General features: G+C 56.3%; 3 protein-coding genes across 3 annotated transcripts; all 3 read right to left on the bottom strand.

Annotated features, from left to right (window-relative positions):
* Positions 1-932: 932 nt before the first annotated feature.
* Positions 933-2540, bottom strand: GGS23DRAFT_435035 (uncharacterized protein). The gene has a single exon (XM_051513885.1). It carries the CDS (start codon positions 2121-2123, stop codon positions 1095-1097), a length of 1029 nt encoding a protein of 342 aa, XP_051374315.1. The 5' UTR covers positions 2124-2540; the 3' UTR covers positions 933-1094.
* Positions 2541-10615: 8075 nt separating this feature from the next.
* GGS23DRAFT_595124 (uncharacterized protein) lies at positions 10616-11071 on the bottom strand (the record flags this gene model as incomplete). The annotated part of the gene is made up of 2 exons (XM_051518266.1): positions 10616-10805; positions 10974-11071. The coding sequence occupies 2 exons, from the start codon at positions 11069-11071 to the stop codon at positions 10616-10618; spliced, it is 288 nt and encodes a 95-aa protein (XP_051374316.1).
* Positions 11072-12443: 1372 nt separating this feature from the next.
* On the bottom strand, positions 12444-16293 carry GGS23DRAFT_435145 (uncharacterized protein). Its single transcript, XM_051513886.1, has 3 exons — positions 16118-16293; positions 15847-15984; positions 12444-15406 (listed from the first exon to the last, which is right to left on the bottom strand). The coding sequence occupies exons 1-3, from the start codon at positions 16235-16237 to the stop codon at positions 12698-12700; spliced, it is 2967 nt and encodes a 988-aa protein (XP_051374317.1). The 5' UTR covers positions 16238-16293; the 3' UTR covers positions 12444-12697.
* Between the last annotated feature and the right edge of the window lie 214 nt (positions 16294-16507).

The raw sequence follows: 16507 nt of genomic DNA on the forward strand, positions 1-16507 counted from the left end.
GGGCCTTGTTGTTTACGAGTATTTACGCTGCATCCGTGAACCCGCGACGCTCGAGTGGCTCGAGGATTCTTGCCAACGAATGCGCAAAGCTTGTCTTGCTGATAGACTCTACTTCCTCCCCTGAGGGTCCGAAGCGAGAGCTCCGGCCTATTAGATTCATCCACACACACACACACACACACACCACTTGAGCTCCCGTTGCCTGGCTTTTTCGCCTCTTCCTATTTCCCGCGGATGTGGTGGCATAGCGGTTGGACCCATCTTGAGATGCTAGGCAGAAGTGGTTCTACTTCGTGTTCAAGACATTGGTGGAAGGGCGCTCGTTACACATTGTTACAAACGTGAGAACACACCAAGCACATAGCATAACAGCAGGTTGCCGAAGCCGACCCAGCTGACAACTTGAAAGGATTCCGGTATTGGTTGTCGGGTATCCTCCGCTTATCATGCTTGGCCATCCTCCTTTCTTCGCTTCACTTCGACCACTTCCGCCCTCGTCTCGGTCGTTGCGCGGTGGGCAGGGGTTGACACAACCGTTTTATGACTACGACTACTAAGGCTTCTCTCTTCAACACTGACATTTGTCGTCTCCCCCCCCACCCCCCCTCCCTCCATCGTCCGGGTTACCCACCGTATTATGGCTCTGACTCTCGGAAGCCGCAAAATATTCTGACCGGCTCTGTCATCGATCAGCTTCCCCTTCCGAGATTTTTAGAATCCTGGCCGTCTCGCTCAACGAGGCCTGGCTCTCAATGAAATCAACGCGACGAAGCGGTAGCGAGGGTATTTGCTTCGTTTGCGACACAAGGAGAAGGAGAACGAAGCGCAACTGACACCCGTAAACGACCGCGTGGGGGACTGGTCCTTGCCCCTGTTTTATTTTGTTTTCAATAGGCCCCTAGAATGGCCTGTCCTATTCCGAACCACTTGACACACCAAACGCCATTGCAATGCAGAGGACACCCTCGAAGAGTGGCCATGGGCCTCGTAATATCACCCCGTGACGCCGAAAATAGAATGGAGAAATTCCAGGGCCGCACACGCACACACAAGCATACAAAACATATTTGTGATTCTCAGAATGGATCACCCCGTTAGTCGGGGTTCGCGATGAACAACCGGCCAGATGTCAGAGTCATAGTCCGTTCATCCACACTGCCGCGTCGCCGGAGGTCTTCGGGGTTCTTGACGCTCTTCTCCCTCGTCAGCGCGGCGTTCAGCTTGCTGTTACTAGCCAGTCGCGCGGCGCCGCCGGAACCGAGCTCGTGCAGGGCGTCAGCCTTCTCCGCGCTGCTGCCGCTGTGAGTGCTAGACGCACGGCCCAACTTGTCGTCTCCGGGGGCGTATTCGCGGTCCTCGAGGACCATGCTGCCCGCTCGCTCTGGCGTATCACCCGGGCTCCACTTGCGGCTCCCTTGGGAAGCACCCGACGTGCGATAGGCGAGACCGCGTCGGCTACTAGCTGTGCTGCTCCGCCCGCTACTGCCCGTCCTACGGTGGTTCGCACGGCGGACCGACGTGTCGTCCTCGTCGCCGTCTTCGCCCTCGACCTCGGTAGCGCTGAGGCGCATCGGCACGCCGCTGACACCGATGTAGTTGGTGTCGGAAATGTATCCCACAGCGCCGGACTTCCCGTGATGGCGAATCTTGGCAGCTACTTTTCCCCCTGTGCTGCTCAACACCATCGACGTGCGGCCTTGCAGGGAGCCACCGATCACTTCCTGGTTGGCTCTCTGCTTAGCAGCGCGTTGCTGGGCAGCGAGTCGCGGGTCTTCGGTCTGCGCACGATCGCACCAGACGGTAGCCTTCTGCTTCCGCAGCAGGGCGACGTAGCTAGTCGAGGGCCCGTTCGCGGACCTCGAGGAAGTGCTGCGTCGAATGTCGGCGGTAGGGGACGTTCGGTAAGCGGCCGGGGGTGGCATGCTGGATGTAGTACTGAAGGTGTTGACGGAAGGCGATCGTCGCGTGTGGCCCATGGGGAACTGAGGTTGTTGGAGGTGGTGCATTGGGGGCGGTGCCTGCGGGAATACGCCTGAAGATGAGGTTCGCGATCGTGAGTGAGTGTAGAGTTGGGGAGACGGATCCAGGGATCTCATTCTCATATGATGGTCCTGACCTAGCATGGCCGATGCGCGGTCCTTGCCTCTTCTCGCCCTTCTCCCCTCACCCCGTTTGGGCGGCGGGAAATAAGCAGATAGGTTGTACTGATTGCTGGCTATGCGTTGGTGCCTTTCGTCAGGCCAGATTGGCGTTGGGTTGGTTGGTCGCGGGAGAGACAGGATGGGGGGAACCTGAATGGGAAACGATGCGCAGGTGTTGGCACTCGGGGGCCCAGATGCCGACTACAAGAAGAACTAGCCTTCAACAAGACAGATAACGTCTTATGGTGTGTGATGATCGGGCGTTCCGGATTGTGGGTTTCGAGACGTCTCCTCCCTCGGAAGAAAAGAAAATCGTGAGAAGATGAGGGAGGGTAGGTATGTATGTGTACGTGTGTGTGTCCGAGTCGAGTCGAGGTAGGGAATCAGCTCGAGTAGGAGCACGAGATAGGTACTCGGTTTTGTTAGTTTTTTAGCCAGGTACCTGGGCGAGTCAACGTTGCATAGGCCTGCGCCTTTTGCTGATGTGGATGAAGGCCAGTCGCCGAGAGCCGCGTTCGTCTGGTTGGGTAACGAGAGGGGGAGGGGACCAAGAGGTGGTGCTGCCGCCGCTTACTGGCTGACACACCGCGTGCGGAATGTGGGATATTTCCTCGCACAACTCCGGTGGCTGCTGTCTCGCTGGACCGCCGGCTCTAGCGTTTTCCAACCGGGCTGGGCTTGTTATTTTTTTTTTCCTGGTGGGGGGAATGGGGGAAAGTGGCTGAGAAGTCGGACCTATATCTCGTACTACATACGGTCATAGCCGCGAGGGCTGGATCGGAGCAGACGAGAAAATGATCGACGGCAAGCAGGAGACCTAGGTTTTGTTTTTGGTTTTGTTTCTGGTGGCTCCAACGCAATGATCAGCACAGGGCAGGGTCCGCCGGGGTACGGCTGTAGGCATAAGTTGCACAGATACGTAGTAGACTGACGGCGCCTCCGTTATATTGTTTTCCACACTCCTTTGCTGTGGACGCGCAACAGCGTTGAGCATCAAAACAAAGCGGGAAGACAATTTAGCAAATAAAAAAGAAACTAGAAAGGGAGAGGGGGGAAAGACAGCTTTGTATCCCGCCAGTTTCTTGTCCTAGGGCCGACCAATCTAGAGACGAGGTGGTGTCTCCCAAACACCTGATACGGACTGGTACGTCACTCCGTGGATTGCGGCTTTCTCTCTCTCTTTTTCTCTCTCGCTCTCCCCTCGCGATGGCGAGGCTTGCGAGCGGATCTGCTTAGTGCTGCTACGTGGGAAGGTTGTCGCAGCGGTAGCGCCAGCGAACCAAGCCGGGCTAGGTGGCGTAAGTCTTGGCTGCTCGCGCCAAAGGAGAGAGGCAGGGAAGCAAAAGACTGGATAGAGAGGTAGGGTAGATCCCAGCTGAGCGCGCTCGGTTCGGTGTAGCGCCGAGGAGCCTGTCCGTCGGGTCGGCCAATCACGACGAGATGCGACCGCAGGCGGCCTCGCTAGTTGCTCATCGCTCCGCAGCCGTTGACGTGATCTCGATATCTCGTTGACGTTGGGGAGAGGGATTGTCCAATGATCGCGTTCGCTACGGCTGGCGATGACGGTTGACTATCAGCCTCTCCTACCGCGACGTCTCTAGAACCGACAGGAAAGCTGCCGGCGAGTCAGGAAGAAAGGAAAAAAAATAGACGCAGCAGCGACGGACGCGCGAGCTAAGGGTAGTCCCGTCTCGGCCAAGGTGAGAGGGGCGGGAGGGAATCGATCGCTGTGCCTTACTCTACAGAGAAGGAGGCTGCGGTTGTTAATATCAATGAATCAAGGGGTCGTGTTTGCGCCGCCGGCCGGAGTGGGTTTCGTGGATGGATTCATGGGTTGAATACAGTAATGGACCAAACGGGAGTGGCAGCGGGAATGGGGACGGGGAACAATGGGATCGTCGTCGACGTGCAGCGAGTCCTTCCTCCTTGTCTCTCTGGTTGGCAACGGAGTGCTTGATTCGTGCGCGCGAGCTCTCGGAGCAGGGAGGAAGGCTCTGAGTAGTTATACCTAGGTCAATGCTCCATCTCAGAAGGGGAGAGGGCAGCACGGGATCGCGCTGCGCTGGATGGTTCTATGTTTCTGCTTGTTTGGGCAGCGATGGGAACCCGTCGTTCGTCTCCGCGCTCTGGTGCGCATGCATTCACTAAGATTACGGTCCATCGACCCATCGCACCACTGGCCATTCCCGTTACATGCCTAGGAGAGGCCGCGAGGCCGGAAGGGTAAGGGGGGAAGAGAAGGGGGAGGGAGAGAGGGGGGTTGCACATGGATGGGGGATGGGATGGAACGGAGGGAGCGGATGGCCGGATGGATGGACTTGAATGGGATTGTGGGCGGTCGTGGGAGATGGAAGATGGGATTCCCCGAAGTTGCAGGGCGTGCGTTCCATTCTAGCATCTGTCAGATAAACTCACTCTAGACGACCCCCCAAGGAGGGAGGTAGGGAGGTAGGTAGGTAGGTACCTACCTCCACAAGGCCATGCGCATATACACACTATCAATGTAGTGTTACCTTGCCAGTATAGCAGGAGTATACCTGTTGGTTAGGTACGCGCCTACCTATAGGCGGGTACCCGATACCTGAGGTACTAAGGTCGGCTACATCGCTGCGCGAGGTCCTCTGCGAACTGCAACTGGTGATTTGCTTTTAAGATTGATATCAGGTGGGATGAATTTCCCATCAGTCAGTTCCGTCGAGACCCTATCTCTAATGTCTCCTCCTGCTGTGCCGCCGCCGTGGCACCACAGCACAGACCCTCCTGTCGTAGATAGGTACCTATGTATACCGGATGTACCTACGTGCTGTGGGTCGTAAGGAATGCTCTGTCCCGCCCTGACTCTCCCCTCCAGCCTGTACCTGGCATTTACCTACGCGAGGTACCGAGGTTAGGCCTGACTTGTAGTATGGCGGGGTTTGTCCAGGCACATACCTAACTCTACCTACTACCTAATAGAGGAGGTACCTAAGGCATCATTAAGAGGTACCCTAGGCATGTATAACAGGCGTATAAGAGGCGTATAATAGGTCCCCACGGGCCCATGCACCACGGCATCTGGCCTGCTGGAGCGCCCTAGCGCTCCCTACCGCCGCTATTACCTCCACCCTATAGAGTCGGCAACGAGAGACGACGGCGCCGAATACAATCTACACGACGCTGGACCGTAACTCATCAGTGTAGCGACGCAAGGCGGTGGGTGGGAGTCGGACATGTCTATATGTAGGTAGGCTACCGTGTATAGCGCTACGCGAGGTATCATACGCGCATGAGAGCGGCGTAGGGATGTGCATATAGACGGACGCACTGCGATAGCCTAGATGATACCTCATATAAAGCCGAGACCTACATACGTCTCGGGTGTGACATGGCTTTCTATCCCTCTATCGCCACGTCCAGATGCTGCCGCCGCTGCTGCTGCTGCTGCTGCTCGCAGTCGTGCGACGACGCTCTCTTATTATTCCCTCGACCTATAGCGCCTGTCTTGCGCAGGTACAGGTACATAGCTCCGACAATAATACCCGAGGGGAGTGGGCGCCTACGCAATAACGTCCGGCGTACAAGTACCCGGTTAACAACAGTATTAAGATCACTGTCTTAAGTGCTATCGAACCCCGCAGCCCATTCTATTGCTGATGGCAGGCTCTGATTTGTCTGGTCTGGTCTTGTCTCGTCTTATCATGCCCTTGCGAAACCTGCGAAACCTACGAAACCGACAGAGAACCTGCAATTCCCACCGATCCAGCTCGCCAACCCTTCCACTACCTATCACCGCCTCCACAATGCACGTACGCGCTAGGTAGGTAGGTAGAGGCATGCAGCATGCGTGCGCATACATATCGATGTCAGTCGCAGCCCTTGTCTTCACCGTCATCATCTTCTCAGTCTTCTCCTTAGATCGGGCCCCTGCAAATCGGAGCAAACAGGGCGGCACCCGAGACGCCTGCCTGCCTCCCCCCGTCTCTGTCAAAATCGCGACCTCCAAGGCCTTCGGACCTGTCGTCCACCCACCTCGACGGTTCGGCGGGTTACGCCGACGTACGTATGCCTGTCGTGACCATCAAACCGACGAACCGCGAGACGAGCGAACAAACAACAACCATTCGTGACCTGAGGCACCCCGGATATGCGTAGATGCCTGCCTGCCTGCCTAGAGGCATCTTTATCTGCAATGCAGTAGGCACACGTAGCGTAGCACGTACACATCGCCATTGCGCAGCGGTAGGCGAGGCCTCGTCTTGCCTTGCTGCAGCAGAGGCGTGCCGGCATCAGCATCAGGCCAGACTCGCTTGCCACGACTCGGCCAAACCTCGCGAGCGGCCGGCTGGCCTCTCCAGGGCTACTTCTACTAGCGTATACCTATACCTACGTTGTAGGGTACATACCTGCCTAGGCAATGTGGTAGCACCAGTACGTCGGCCTGGTGGCGAGTTAAGTCGTGGGCCACGATGGGCAAGTCTAGCTCTCTCCGGCAACCATCGCCGGCGCGGTAAGCTGGAGGGGCATCGCCAGTGGAACGTTATGACGAAATAACGATGTGTATGAGTGTATGTTTGTGTGTGTTTTTTTTGGGCGCTGTCGCATTACAGCCTTGGGAGAGAAGGGAGAGGAGAGGGGAAGCGAGAGGCAGACGCAGAGGCCAATCTCGGAGATTGTATGATCTGATGTGATGCGATCTTCTACGTCGAAAGGCTTTGCCCATGCTTACCCTGTCCTGTCTGTTCGCGCATAAACCTGGGGTATCGTGACATGGATATCCCCTCTACACACGTAGCTATACCGCGCCATAACCACACAGATATTGATACCTATGATATAATAGATCTACCCGTCTCGGACTAGCGAAGGACGCGCAGCTAGTCAGCTGGGTTTAGTGTGTATACTAGAGGCCATTAATTACGCAGCTAGTTTAGCCCAGGCAGATTCGCGTGGCCCGCAGCTATTCAGCCCACGGCAGACGCTAAGAAAGCGAGCGGCGGCGGAGGCTGAGAGACAGAAGAAACGAAGAAGAAAAAAAAAAGGGTTTTACAACCCGGACAAAATGCGAGACGTGCTTTCGCTCTTCCTCCCTCGCGGACAATCGCTAGCTACCTAGGTGGCAAGAAGGCAAAGGAGGCCGAGTCATTTCGCTTGCGGGTTCGGTAGGCGGCGATCAAATCCGGCCGGCGACACGCAGAGGAGACGAGACGAGACGAGACGACCACAGATAGATGGGCAGTTTGTGTTTGCTCTATATTCATAGATGCCTGTGTGTCTAACTTGGCGAGACCTGCATCGATAGACAGGGTTGTGTCGGACGGAACCGACATATACTAGGTTGCTCACATGCCGTGTGTCGGTCAGAAGAAACCCAACCAAGATAACGTTCGTCTCTCACTTAGGTACATCGTCGTCAGAGGCGGCGACATTCACAGCACCAGGTACCTCTCCATAGTAAACATGCACCGTAGGTACGTAGTGCGCGGGCGGGCGGCCCCCACCCACAGGTGGCTTCCCGAGGCCGCCGGGAGAACCCCGTTAGCCTCGTGCCTTTTGCTTGTCTTGCCCGCCCTCGGCGAGTCATGGCCGACGAGGGGGCGTCGGCGATGCGCCCCAGATTAGCGTCCGGCTGGCGACTCTGCTCGCGCCGAGGCGGCCTCGCGCCAATCAGCCGAGCACGAGTCCGTCGGGGGGGGCGCTTCCCGACTGATCAGCTTCTGCGTCTCCGGTTGCTCCCCGCTCTACCTCCCCTAGCTGTCTGGTGTGCCTGGCCCCGAGGAGACCGCAAGCCATGACTTGCGAGAAATGCCAGGTACCTACTAAGAAAAAAGAGAGCGAGGAAGGAAAACAGAAGGAGAGGGTCGAGCGATGCTCAAACCACCTCGGCCGGACGTCACGACAACTCCTCTGGATATTCGGCTACTACTGGCGCGAGCGCGAGCGCGAGCCTATGGCATCCCGCTCCGAGCGTTCCGGCCTGGCGGGATGGTGATGGCGATGGACCATATAGGCGTAGGTAGGACGCACGTGGTGGTGACAGCACAGCAGCGTCCTAGTTTCCCGTGCATGTCCGACGGTTCCGCGATAGTCCCCCGACCGGACCATTGCCGCCGTCTCGTTCGATGAAGGTAGGGCCTTTTCTCTTTGCTCACGAATAGGTGGGGAATCGAAATCACCCACCGTCCCCACTCCCGCCGTCGTTGCCATCGCCACAGCGTCGTTCGATCCTCCGCCGCCAGCGGTCGACGTTGTATCCGGCGGAGCATTTGCTACGGCCGCTGCTGTTAGCTGCCCGTGGCATGGATGCGTGCATTAGACGGATCGGGCGAGAGGGGGATAGTAGCATCAGATAGAATAAGGTGAGCGAAGGCCGAGGCTGCCCAGATCCCCATCGTCATTGTCTAGCCGTCTGGCCATCCCTCTTATCTCTTCATTCCTCCTCCACCGATTTGATCCCTCCGTATTATGCATCTCGTTGTCCCAACCTGGCTCCGTCCTGCCCCCGTCCTACCCCATCCCGGCCTAGCAACCGCACGAGGGCTTTCCCAGCCAGCCAGTATTCGGCCCAGGCGAGCTGCAATGCAACGGTGAGAACCAAAGGCGGTCAGCTCTTCTTCGACATATTAAGCTCGCATGTCCATAATTCCTGTGTGCTATTGTCTGCAATGCGCCCTGTATGTGCATGCACACTATATCGTGCACTACGCGCCACGCACTGCGACGACGTACTCATGTGTAGGGAAAATCCCACAAGCGTCATCATCATGATGCTGCTATCATCGCTTTGCTGTGGATGCGATGGAGACGGCAGCGCAACCGGCGGAGCCTATCCTCCTGTTCTAGCCCTAGGCAATCGACTCACCACGCCATAACCCATCCTATCGCTCCCAGCCTTCCCCCTCTTCTTTTACCTATTCCTTAATGTGCCACAATTTATGCCGTTCCACCCCCGAGGGCACCCCTCTTCGCCTTCGTTTCCTTTCGTCGCGCGACGCCTCTTGGGCCCAGCGCCCGCAAGCGCAGGCAGCGAGAGCAACGACGACGGCGAGAATCTCGTCGCCATCTAAGAAATTGCCCCTCGCTTGTCGAAGGAATAGGATGGCCTCGGCGTAATCAGCAGCTTCTGGCCTGGGTTAGACCATGCCCTCTCCGCGGCTGTCTGGCGCCTATGTGTTGGGGCTGCTGCTCCCACTACTACTATACTACTTACTACCTACTACCGTATATATCTACTCGGATGGCGCCACGGCGTCACGCTCACAAGCTTGGTAGCAGGGTAGCGGGTAAGCATAAAACACAGCACTCGGCCGCCGTGGGGTGCAAAGGTACCAAGTGCACCACTATCGGAGCTGGGGCACGCTCCATACCAGCAGCGCTGGGGTTGCTGGGTGCGGCCTCCCTGCCCCTCCTCGCTGCCAACCTGGTCGATCGTCGAACCTCGTGGAAGAGAAATGCCTCACGGGCCTGCGTGGCTCTGTGTGACGAGGGCCGGCCGGGAGGGATCGTCGTGGTATCATCGCGATATTGGCGTCGCGGTTCTTGAGAAGTCCCATCCCCCCATTCCCGACTAGACACGAAAGAGGGCAGATGCGTAGAGAGAGGGGGGGGGGAGCGAAAGAACACGTTAGGACGAAAGAAACGAGGTCAACTATCGTCGGTAAGTAAAGGGAGGGTATAGGAAAGATACGGCAAATTACTCTACTATAGTTTAACCTATTACGTATCTCGGTAAAACGAAGAAAGAAATAAAGCGACGTCGCAAAGAAAAAATAAATCGCATCGTTTTCGGTATATTTATTATAGTAGTGCGGTGGGACTATGCCACGTACCTAGCCTTTCCGATGAGTATTTATATGGGTCTCGCACTTCGTTCAATCTTAATCCTGTAGACCTCCTGTAGATATCACAGTTTACAGTAATTCACTCCTTTCAACAAGCCTTCCATTGCCTTCTAGTTCTTTTCTTTTCCCAGCTGTCTTCTCAGCTGGCCGATCAACCGATTACAGCTGTTTGCAGCTGTGATATCTAGCTTGATCGGCACTGGACCAGTTGTTAGCAGTTGGGTAGCCATTGCCTATCCTCCTTCACAGCGTGCCCACGCTGCCCCTCTTCACCAAGGGGGATTCATCTCCAGCGATAAAATCGCTAACAAATGGTGCCAGCTTAATAAGTTGATCGTCGGTAAATGCGTTTCGTTCAAACCCTATGGAGTAGTCGGGTTGAGGACGATTACCGGCGAAGGGCATGGAGTTATTCCATTCTTCGTTGACGCTCTCGATCAGGATGTCAAGGTGTGTAGCACCGTGCGTGCAAAGGTTTCAGCGCTCGGGACGATTAAGAGCGTGATATCGCGAATAATTCGAGCTTCGTTCCTGTTTTCTACCGTTCGGCATATCGACTCGAAAATATCGTCGCGAAATAACGAATCTGTCGCGAAAAACGTAGACGCCTACTTTTACGCTGTGCGGTATATAGGTATATAAGGGCTGGTCCAATTGTTACGTGACAGAATCTTTAGGAACCGTCTGCTCCGACTCGAGTAAGGTACGGCAAATGATTTTGCTCGCATCCGAGATACCTAAGTCGGACTTGCCCATAAAACTACCCTCGGTCTCAAGCAAGATCTTATACCGCGGGTCTCGATATGGAGCGCTCTTCTCTTCCCTCGGCTTCTGGTCGCTAGGGGTCCTGGACGTAGCAGAGTTCGATGGGCTTGCGTGAAAAAGAGGACAAGGACCTCTTTCGTGCAAGTAACAGCTCTCCATGTCGGGCTCGAAGTATTGCCGCGGTCACTGCCCTTCTGTTGCCCAGAAACCAATTGGGTCGATTCGATTGTTATGGACGCCAGTTGCGCACCAACCAAAAGTGTTCTCAACAACCCGTCCAAGAGAGAATCGAGGCCGCTTCCGGCCGGGTTCTGGGTCGTCGTCGTCGAGGGCGTCGGATGGCCTCATCGTGCCGCCGCGCTCGTCAGGTGTTGCGGATCCCTTAAGGCGGCTTAGCATAAGCGCCTGCGTGATGATAAGAAGAGACGTGCAGTACCTGTCGAGATAAAGTCTTAGTTAGAGATAGATGCGGTCGATCTCATCCAGTAAGTTCGGAAGCTTGTCGCTGAAGGCGTGTCGTCGGACGAGCACCTCTGCGCGTCCGCTCTCCTGTTTATATTAGTGAGGACGTCGTTTCGGCGTCTTGTGGGATAAATACCTAGATTTTTTGACGCTGATAAGATAGTATCTTGTCAGCCAGCTGGCCACGCGCCACAGCCACTAGAGGTGGGGGGTTCTGCGTACCCCGCGATCCAGCTGTTTCTCGTCCCGGCCATCCCACACCGCACCTAATCTCGCCCTCCCTTCTCGAATCTTGTCGCGCCGATCCCACCCCCATCGCTGCCGTCCCAACCTGGTTCCCGGACGCCTTCGCCTAGGTCGACTTGGCGAGCTCTGTGCGACTCGCTCCTGGGGTTACGGGGGACGGGGGGCGGGGGAGGAGGGCGCCCTGCCAAACCCAAGCCCCTCTCTTCGATTATCGCACGTACCAAGTGTCCGGTTGACGATCCCCTCGCTGCCCGGCCTCCTGCGCTAGGTGCGAATGGTAGCCGTCGTGATGCAAGATGATACTATCATATCGGCGCCTCATTCTAGGCAACCTAGCCCCTCCAAGTCTCCCCGGTTTCCCTAGAGGGGTGAAAGCTGGAAAGCCGCCCACGGCCCTTTACCCCGATCCGGCCTCGAGAATCGAGACCTCTCTTCTCTCTCGTTCCGCGCCAGCTTCATTTCCGCCATTTGCTTTTCCTCTCTTGCATCTGCCTCTCTTTTTCCTTTTTCCGTTGCCAGGTCTCTCACGTCCAACCCCCCTCCCGCCTCTACACGTCGTCGGACTATGCGAGCCCGTTTGGCTTGGCTTCGCCCGAGCCCGCGTCGACCTGTGGACGTCGCGGGGTCTAACTTGGCACGTACACACACCGCATCCTACGCAAGCCTCTTCTCCCACATGCAGGCCGATCAATAGAAAAGCCAAGGCAGGTTTGCCACCATGCCACTTTCAAATGAGCCGATGCATGCTGCCGGTATGACGACATCACCTGTATATTGTTTACATACACGCAAACCTGGTGTACTGTCACGTCTGGCGAAGCCCGCCTCGAAGCCCGCCTCGAAGCCCGCATCGACGCCTGGTTTTCTTCCCCTCCCTCGCCGCGTTTCTCGTAACCGCGGGTAGACCTCTAGCATATTATTAGCAGCAAAGTAAGCACATGTGACGGCCTGCACGCGCCACGGCCGTCTCGTAAACAAGACGTATCAGAAAGCGTTTCCTAGTCCCTATCCACAGACCGCCAGATAAAGGCGCAAATCTATGCTCATCCAACCTCCAATGATATCTTACGCGTTTCCTGCCCCTCTTTCTTAGACGTCCGTAGCTACCCCCCTGGCCCTATATGCCGCGGCATGTTGGCCCTGAGCCACTCTCCAGTATAGCCTCATTATCTAGTTTAGGTAGAATGCGTGACGTTAAATATACTTCTTCTTCTTCTCCAGTAGAGCGAGAGCTAGAGCGAAAGCCGGAAATTGGGAGCGTATACGTTACATCTCCATCTCGCCGTCCTCGATGAGCCTGCCCGAGATGAGGCTCTGGATCACTAGCTCGTCATTGAGAGTCCTAATCTTCTTTGGCGGCGGGTGGGGCGGTCCTCCCGTAGCCCGTCTCTTCCGCTTCCTGGAGATGGCAGGATCCGGCGTGCCCGGGCCGAAAAGCGCCTTCTCAGCGTCGCGCAACAAGTCATCGACGTATACCCAGTCGAATGGTTGGTCTTGCGACTCCGTCTCCCGGAGCTTGGCTCTAGCCTCCTCGAGAGTGCGGACGCGCTCCAGCGAGCCGCCGAGGATCTGGGCCAGAAACACGTAGGGTAGCCTCTTCTCCGCGTTCTTGGAGTTCCCCATCACCAGGAGGATCCGGGCCTCGTGCAGCAGCCTCGGTCTAGCATCAATAGCATCTGCCAGCCTAGCCGTCGAAGCGTCGTAGGCTTGTAGGCTCCGGGAGCGGATGGCGTCTCCTAGGAGCGCGCTCGCCCCGGCGCACAGGAGATACGATGTCCAATCTACTATTTCCTGCTTCGCGATGCAAGTCGTGATCCACCTCGGCGCTAAGCACGGGATGCCGAGGGCGAGAGCCTGCATGTATTTCACTTTTCGAGAGTGGCCGTCCGCTATCAGCGCCGTGAAGCCGGTGTCCCGGTTGAGCAGCTCCAGCGAGCTGGATAGACTATGCGCCGCCGAAGTGCTTCCTGTCGCCTGGAACGAGTCGAATTTGAACAGTTCATCGAAACCACCGGACAGAACCCTGCCGCCTTCCCGGCGGATCATGCGTTCGAGGGCACTTCTATCTACATGCTTCCCCTGACCCTTTCGAGGTTGCTCGTTCTGAAACGACAGAGCAAATACCATCCCTTCAAATATGCCAGCTTTTATAGCCGATTCGCGGAGCCGATGCTGGTTGGCGAAAGATCTTCTCACTGGTTTCGAGGTGGTCGGGTTCCGCACCTCGTTCTCGTTCCCGGACGTAGATAGTGGCGAATTGGCTAGCTCGTCGGTTGACATTGAGCTTTGTCGCGTTATTCTCCTCAAGCTTCCTCGAGAACGCGAATGCGTCCTGTCTTTAGGCAGCGAGATGGATCTAGAGACAGATGATAAAGGTCGCCCTCGACGCCGCACCCCTGCCTCAATTGGGGACGAGCTCGGTTGCTCGTCTTTATCTGGTATGTGATCGACATCCGTGCGCGACGTTGTGCTCGAGGGCATATTAGGGGTTCTAGAGAGAACAGATAATGTCGATAGTGTGGTGTCCGGATCCGATGGTAGGGGTAACTCGGGTAAAGTAGACGGTGTGGCCACAGCATCAAGCTTTGCCGATTGCGGCGTCCTCTGCGGCGTAGACGTTAGGACGATCGTGGACGGAGAGTTCACAACGTATCGACTCCGACCAGACCGGCGTGGGCGACTTCTAGAAAGTGGCAAACTCGAAGACCTAGGTTCCCCAGCCGCTGTTGGCTCCTGCTCAACCCCTACACCACTGGACAGGGTTGGGAAGGATACAGTTTCCATCCCCGCTGGATCGCTAGACTCTTGTCCCAGGATATCCCCGATGAGTCGAGGTAGACCTAAGGAGGTACCGGGCGGGCTGGTTTCGGGGATCGTCTCTTGACACTCGACATTAGCCATAGGTGCCTGAGGCGCTGGGGGATTGACGTCCTCAGGGTCTTGGGTATCGGGAAGGCTAATTTCGTCGCTTCCGTTTGACACCTTTGGTCCGACTTCAGCAAAGGGAGGTGGCTCTGGCGCTTCTTGAGAGTCGGCAACAGTTTCTTGTGATTCGACGTAACTAGCCTCATATTTGCTGTAGTACCGCGGTCGCTGTTCGGATGCCGACTTTCTCGGTCCTTGGCTAGACCTCGTGCGATGAGTCGATGGCACTTCCACGCCGTCGCTCTTCTTCGAATCCGGCCGTGGGAGGCTGATAGAGGGAAAGGTCCTACTAGCCTTCTCCCGCTTCAGCCTAGCGAGCTGTCGACGATAAGCAGCCGCGTCGGCTTCCGACTCTGAGTCCTGGTCATCGCCACTCTGACTCGGAGACTTAGAGGCAGCGACTTCTAGGCTTCGCTTCCTAAAGGATTCGTACTCGCTGATGGGCTCTAGAACAGTCTTAGGCCTGAGGGCATCAAAACGCAGAGGTGGGGTTTCAGCAACGTCGCTCCCTTGTTTGTTCCCATTCTCGTAATCGTCGTCAGGGCCGGGTGATGTTTTCTCGTCCGGCGGCTTAGACAGGATGCGAGGAAATGCCGGGCTAGAGGTCAAGGGTCGAGTTGGGGACGTCCTGAGACCCCTATTTTTCAGAGGAGATGACACGATAGGATTTGACGAAAGCGAATTGGGATTAAAAACGTTGGGTGACGGACGAGACGACGTAGGGCTGACTGCCTTGACTGCCGAAGTCCACTGCGTCTGTCCGAAAAGCTGCGATGGGGGAATCAAGTTCTCCTCGCGGGTGCCTTGTGGCAAAAACTCGCGGGATATCGCGGGGGTTTCGGGAACGCTGATTTCGCGGGTGGCGGTCCAGTGTGACTGCGACGCAGGCTGCGACGTCGTCGCGCCTGAATCGTCCGCGGCATTGTCATCGCCCTCTTCTAGAGCCGACTCGAGCGCATCCTGCTGGATATGGTTGAAATTTAAGAATCCAGTATCATTTTCGTGAAGCGTACGATGATCATGGGCACTGCTTGCCTGCGAGGAGTAAGACTGCGAATTGGCATCAGTGTATTGCTCATAGCTACGGCCGTCGTTCGATTGGGTTGGGGAGTCCTCCGACGACATGTCTCCCATTCTCTTCTTCAGTGGTGGGCCTGAGGGTGGAACTCGGGATACAGCATCACCGCCCATGCGAATCGCATCGCGGGAACGGGACTGAACATGGCCTCGGGGATGCCCCTCAGGTTCGGCGACCAAGGAGGAGCGCAACGGACGTGGTATCCGCTGACTCGAAGGCTTTGGAAAATCGTTTGGCGCAGAGGGCTTAACGCACGCGTTCGACGCGTTCTGTGGTTGCTTGCAGGACGCATTTGGATCAGTGCCATCCCTGTAGATCCATATACCTACACAGTATAATCCAACACGCACGGAGCTCTTGTGACGCCATCAAAGGTGCTCTACCTGCACGCCCGTCACAGCGACTTACTTACCCGTGTCAAAATATGTGCATCCTCGGGCTCCTCTATCGGAGATAAGTCCATGGCCTTTCGTTGCGCGCTCGCCGGGAACGAGGCGCGGTTTTGCGATAGATGGGTAGATTTAGGAGGGACGGGCGGACTGCTACTGTGCTGTTTTGGTCGTGGTCAGCGAGGGACCAATAGTAGACGAGATAATCCACGACAGCAAGGTCCAAAAACCGGGTGTAGTGTTGGTCAATTCGCCCCTGGCCATGAGAAGGTAGAGAATACGGACGCCACTCACCACGCCCAGGCCGTGCTCCAACATGAACTTCCCCAATAAGGCCTGGCTATCCTGGCTGTCCTTCTGGCTAGCCATGGCTTGCTGCTCGGCAAGAATCAACACCTCAACCGCGGGGGCCATAGCAGAGGCGCATGAGGCGACATGCCCGTCCCAGCAATGAGATAAAAAAGATGATGAACGCGTCGTCGACGTGGCGGACACGACCTCGAAGGACAGAATCAATTAAATTGAATACTAGAGGCTACCTAACCTAACCGTGTCACTTAGGGCGACGCTGCCTAAGCTGTAGGTACCTAAGGTACCTACAAAGAAAGCCCTAAAACGCGCTGTACCTCTACGGCAGAACCTTAGGTACCCGTAGCTTGTCGGTACCTCAGTAGGGAGGTAGGT

The sequence above is a fragment of the Durotheca rogersii genome, assembly GCF_024521655.1.
Source record: "Durotheca rogersii strain YMJ 92031201 chromosome Unknown GGS23scaffold_5, whole genome shotgun sequence".
In the NCBI taxonomy this organism is placed as follows: domain Eukaryota; kingdom Fungi; phylum Ascomycota; class Sordariomycetes; order Xylariales; family Xylariaceae; genus Durotheca; species Durotheca rogersii.

Excerpts from the sequence above, each read along its gene's own strand:
- GGS23DRAFT_435035 (XM_051513885.1), bottom strand. The coding sequence starts at position 2,123 with ATGCTAGGTCAGGACCATCATATGAGAATGAGATCCCTGGATCCGTCT.
- GGS23DRAFT_435145 (XM_051513886.1), bottom strand. The coding sequence starts at position 16,237 with ATGGCCCCCGCGGTTGAGGTGTTGATTCTTGCCGAGCAGCAAGCCATG. Across the intron at positions 15,985-16,117 it reads TGGAGCACGGCCTGGGCGTG|CACAGTAGCAGTCCGCCCGT; the intron begins GTGAGTGGCGTC and ends CGACCAAAACAG. Across the intron at positions 15,407-15,846 it reads ATGCACATATTTTGACACGG|TCTTACTCCTCGCAGGCAAG; the intron begins GTAAGTAAGTCG and ends GCCAATTCGCAG.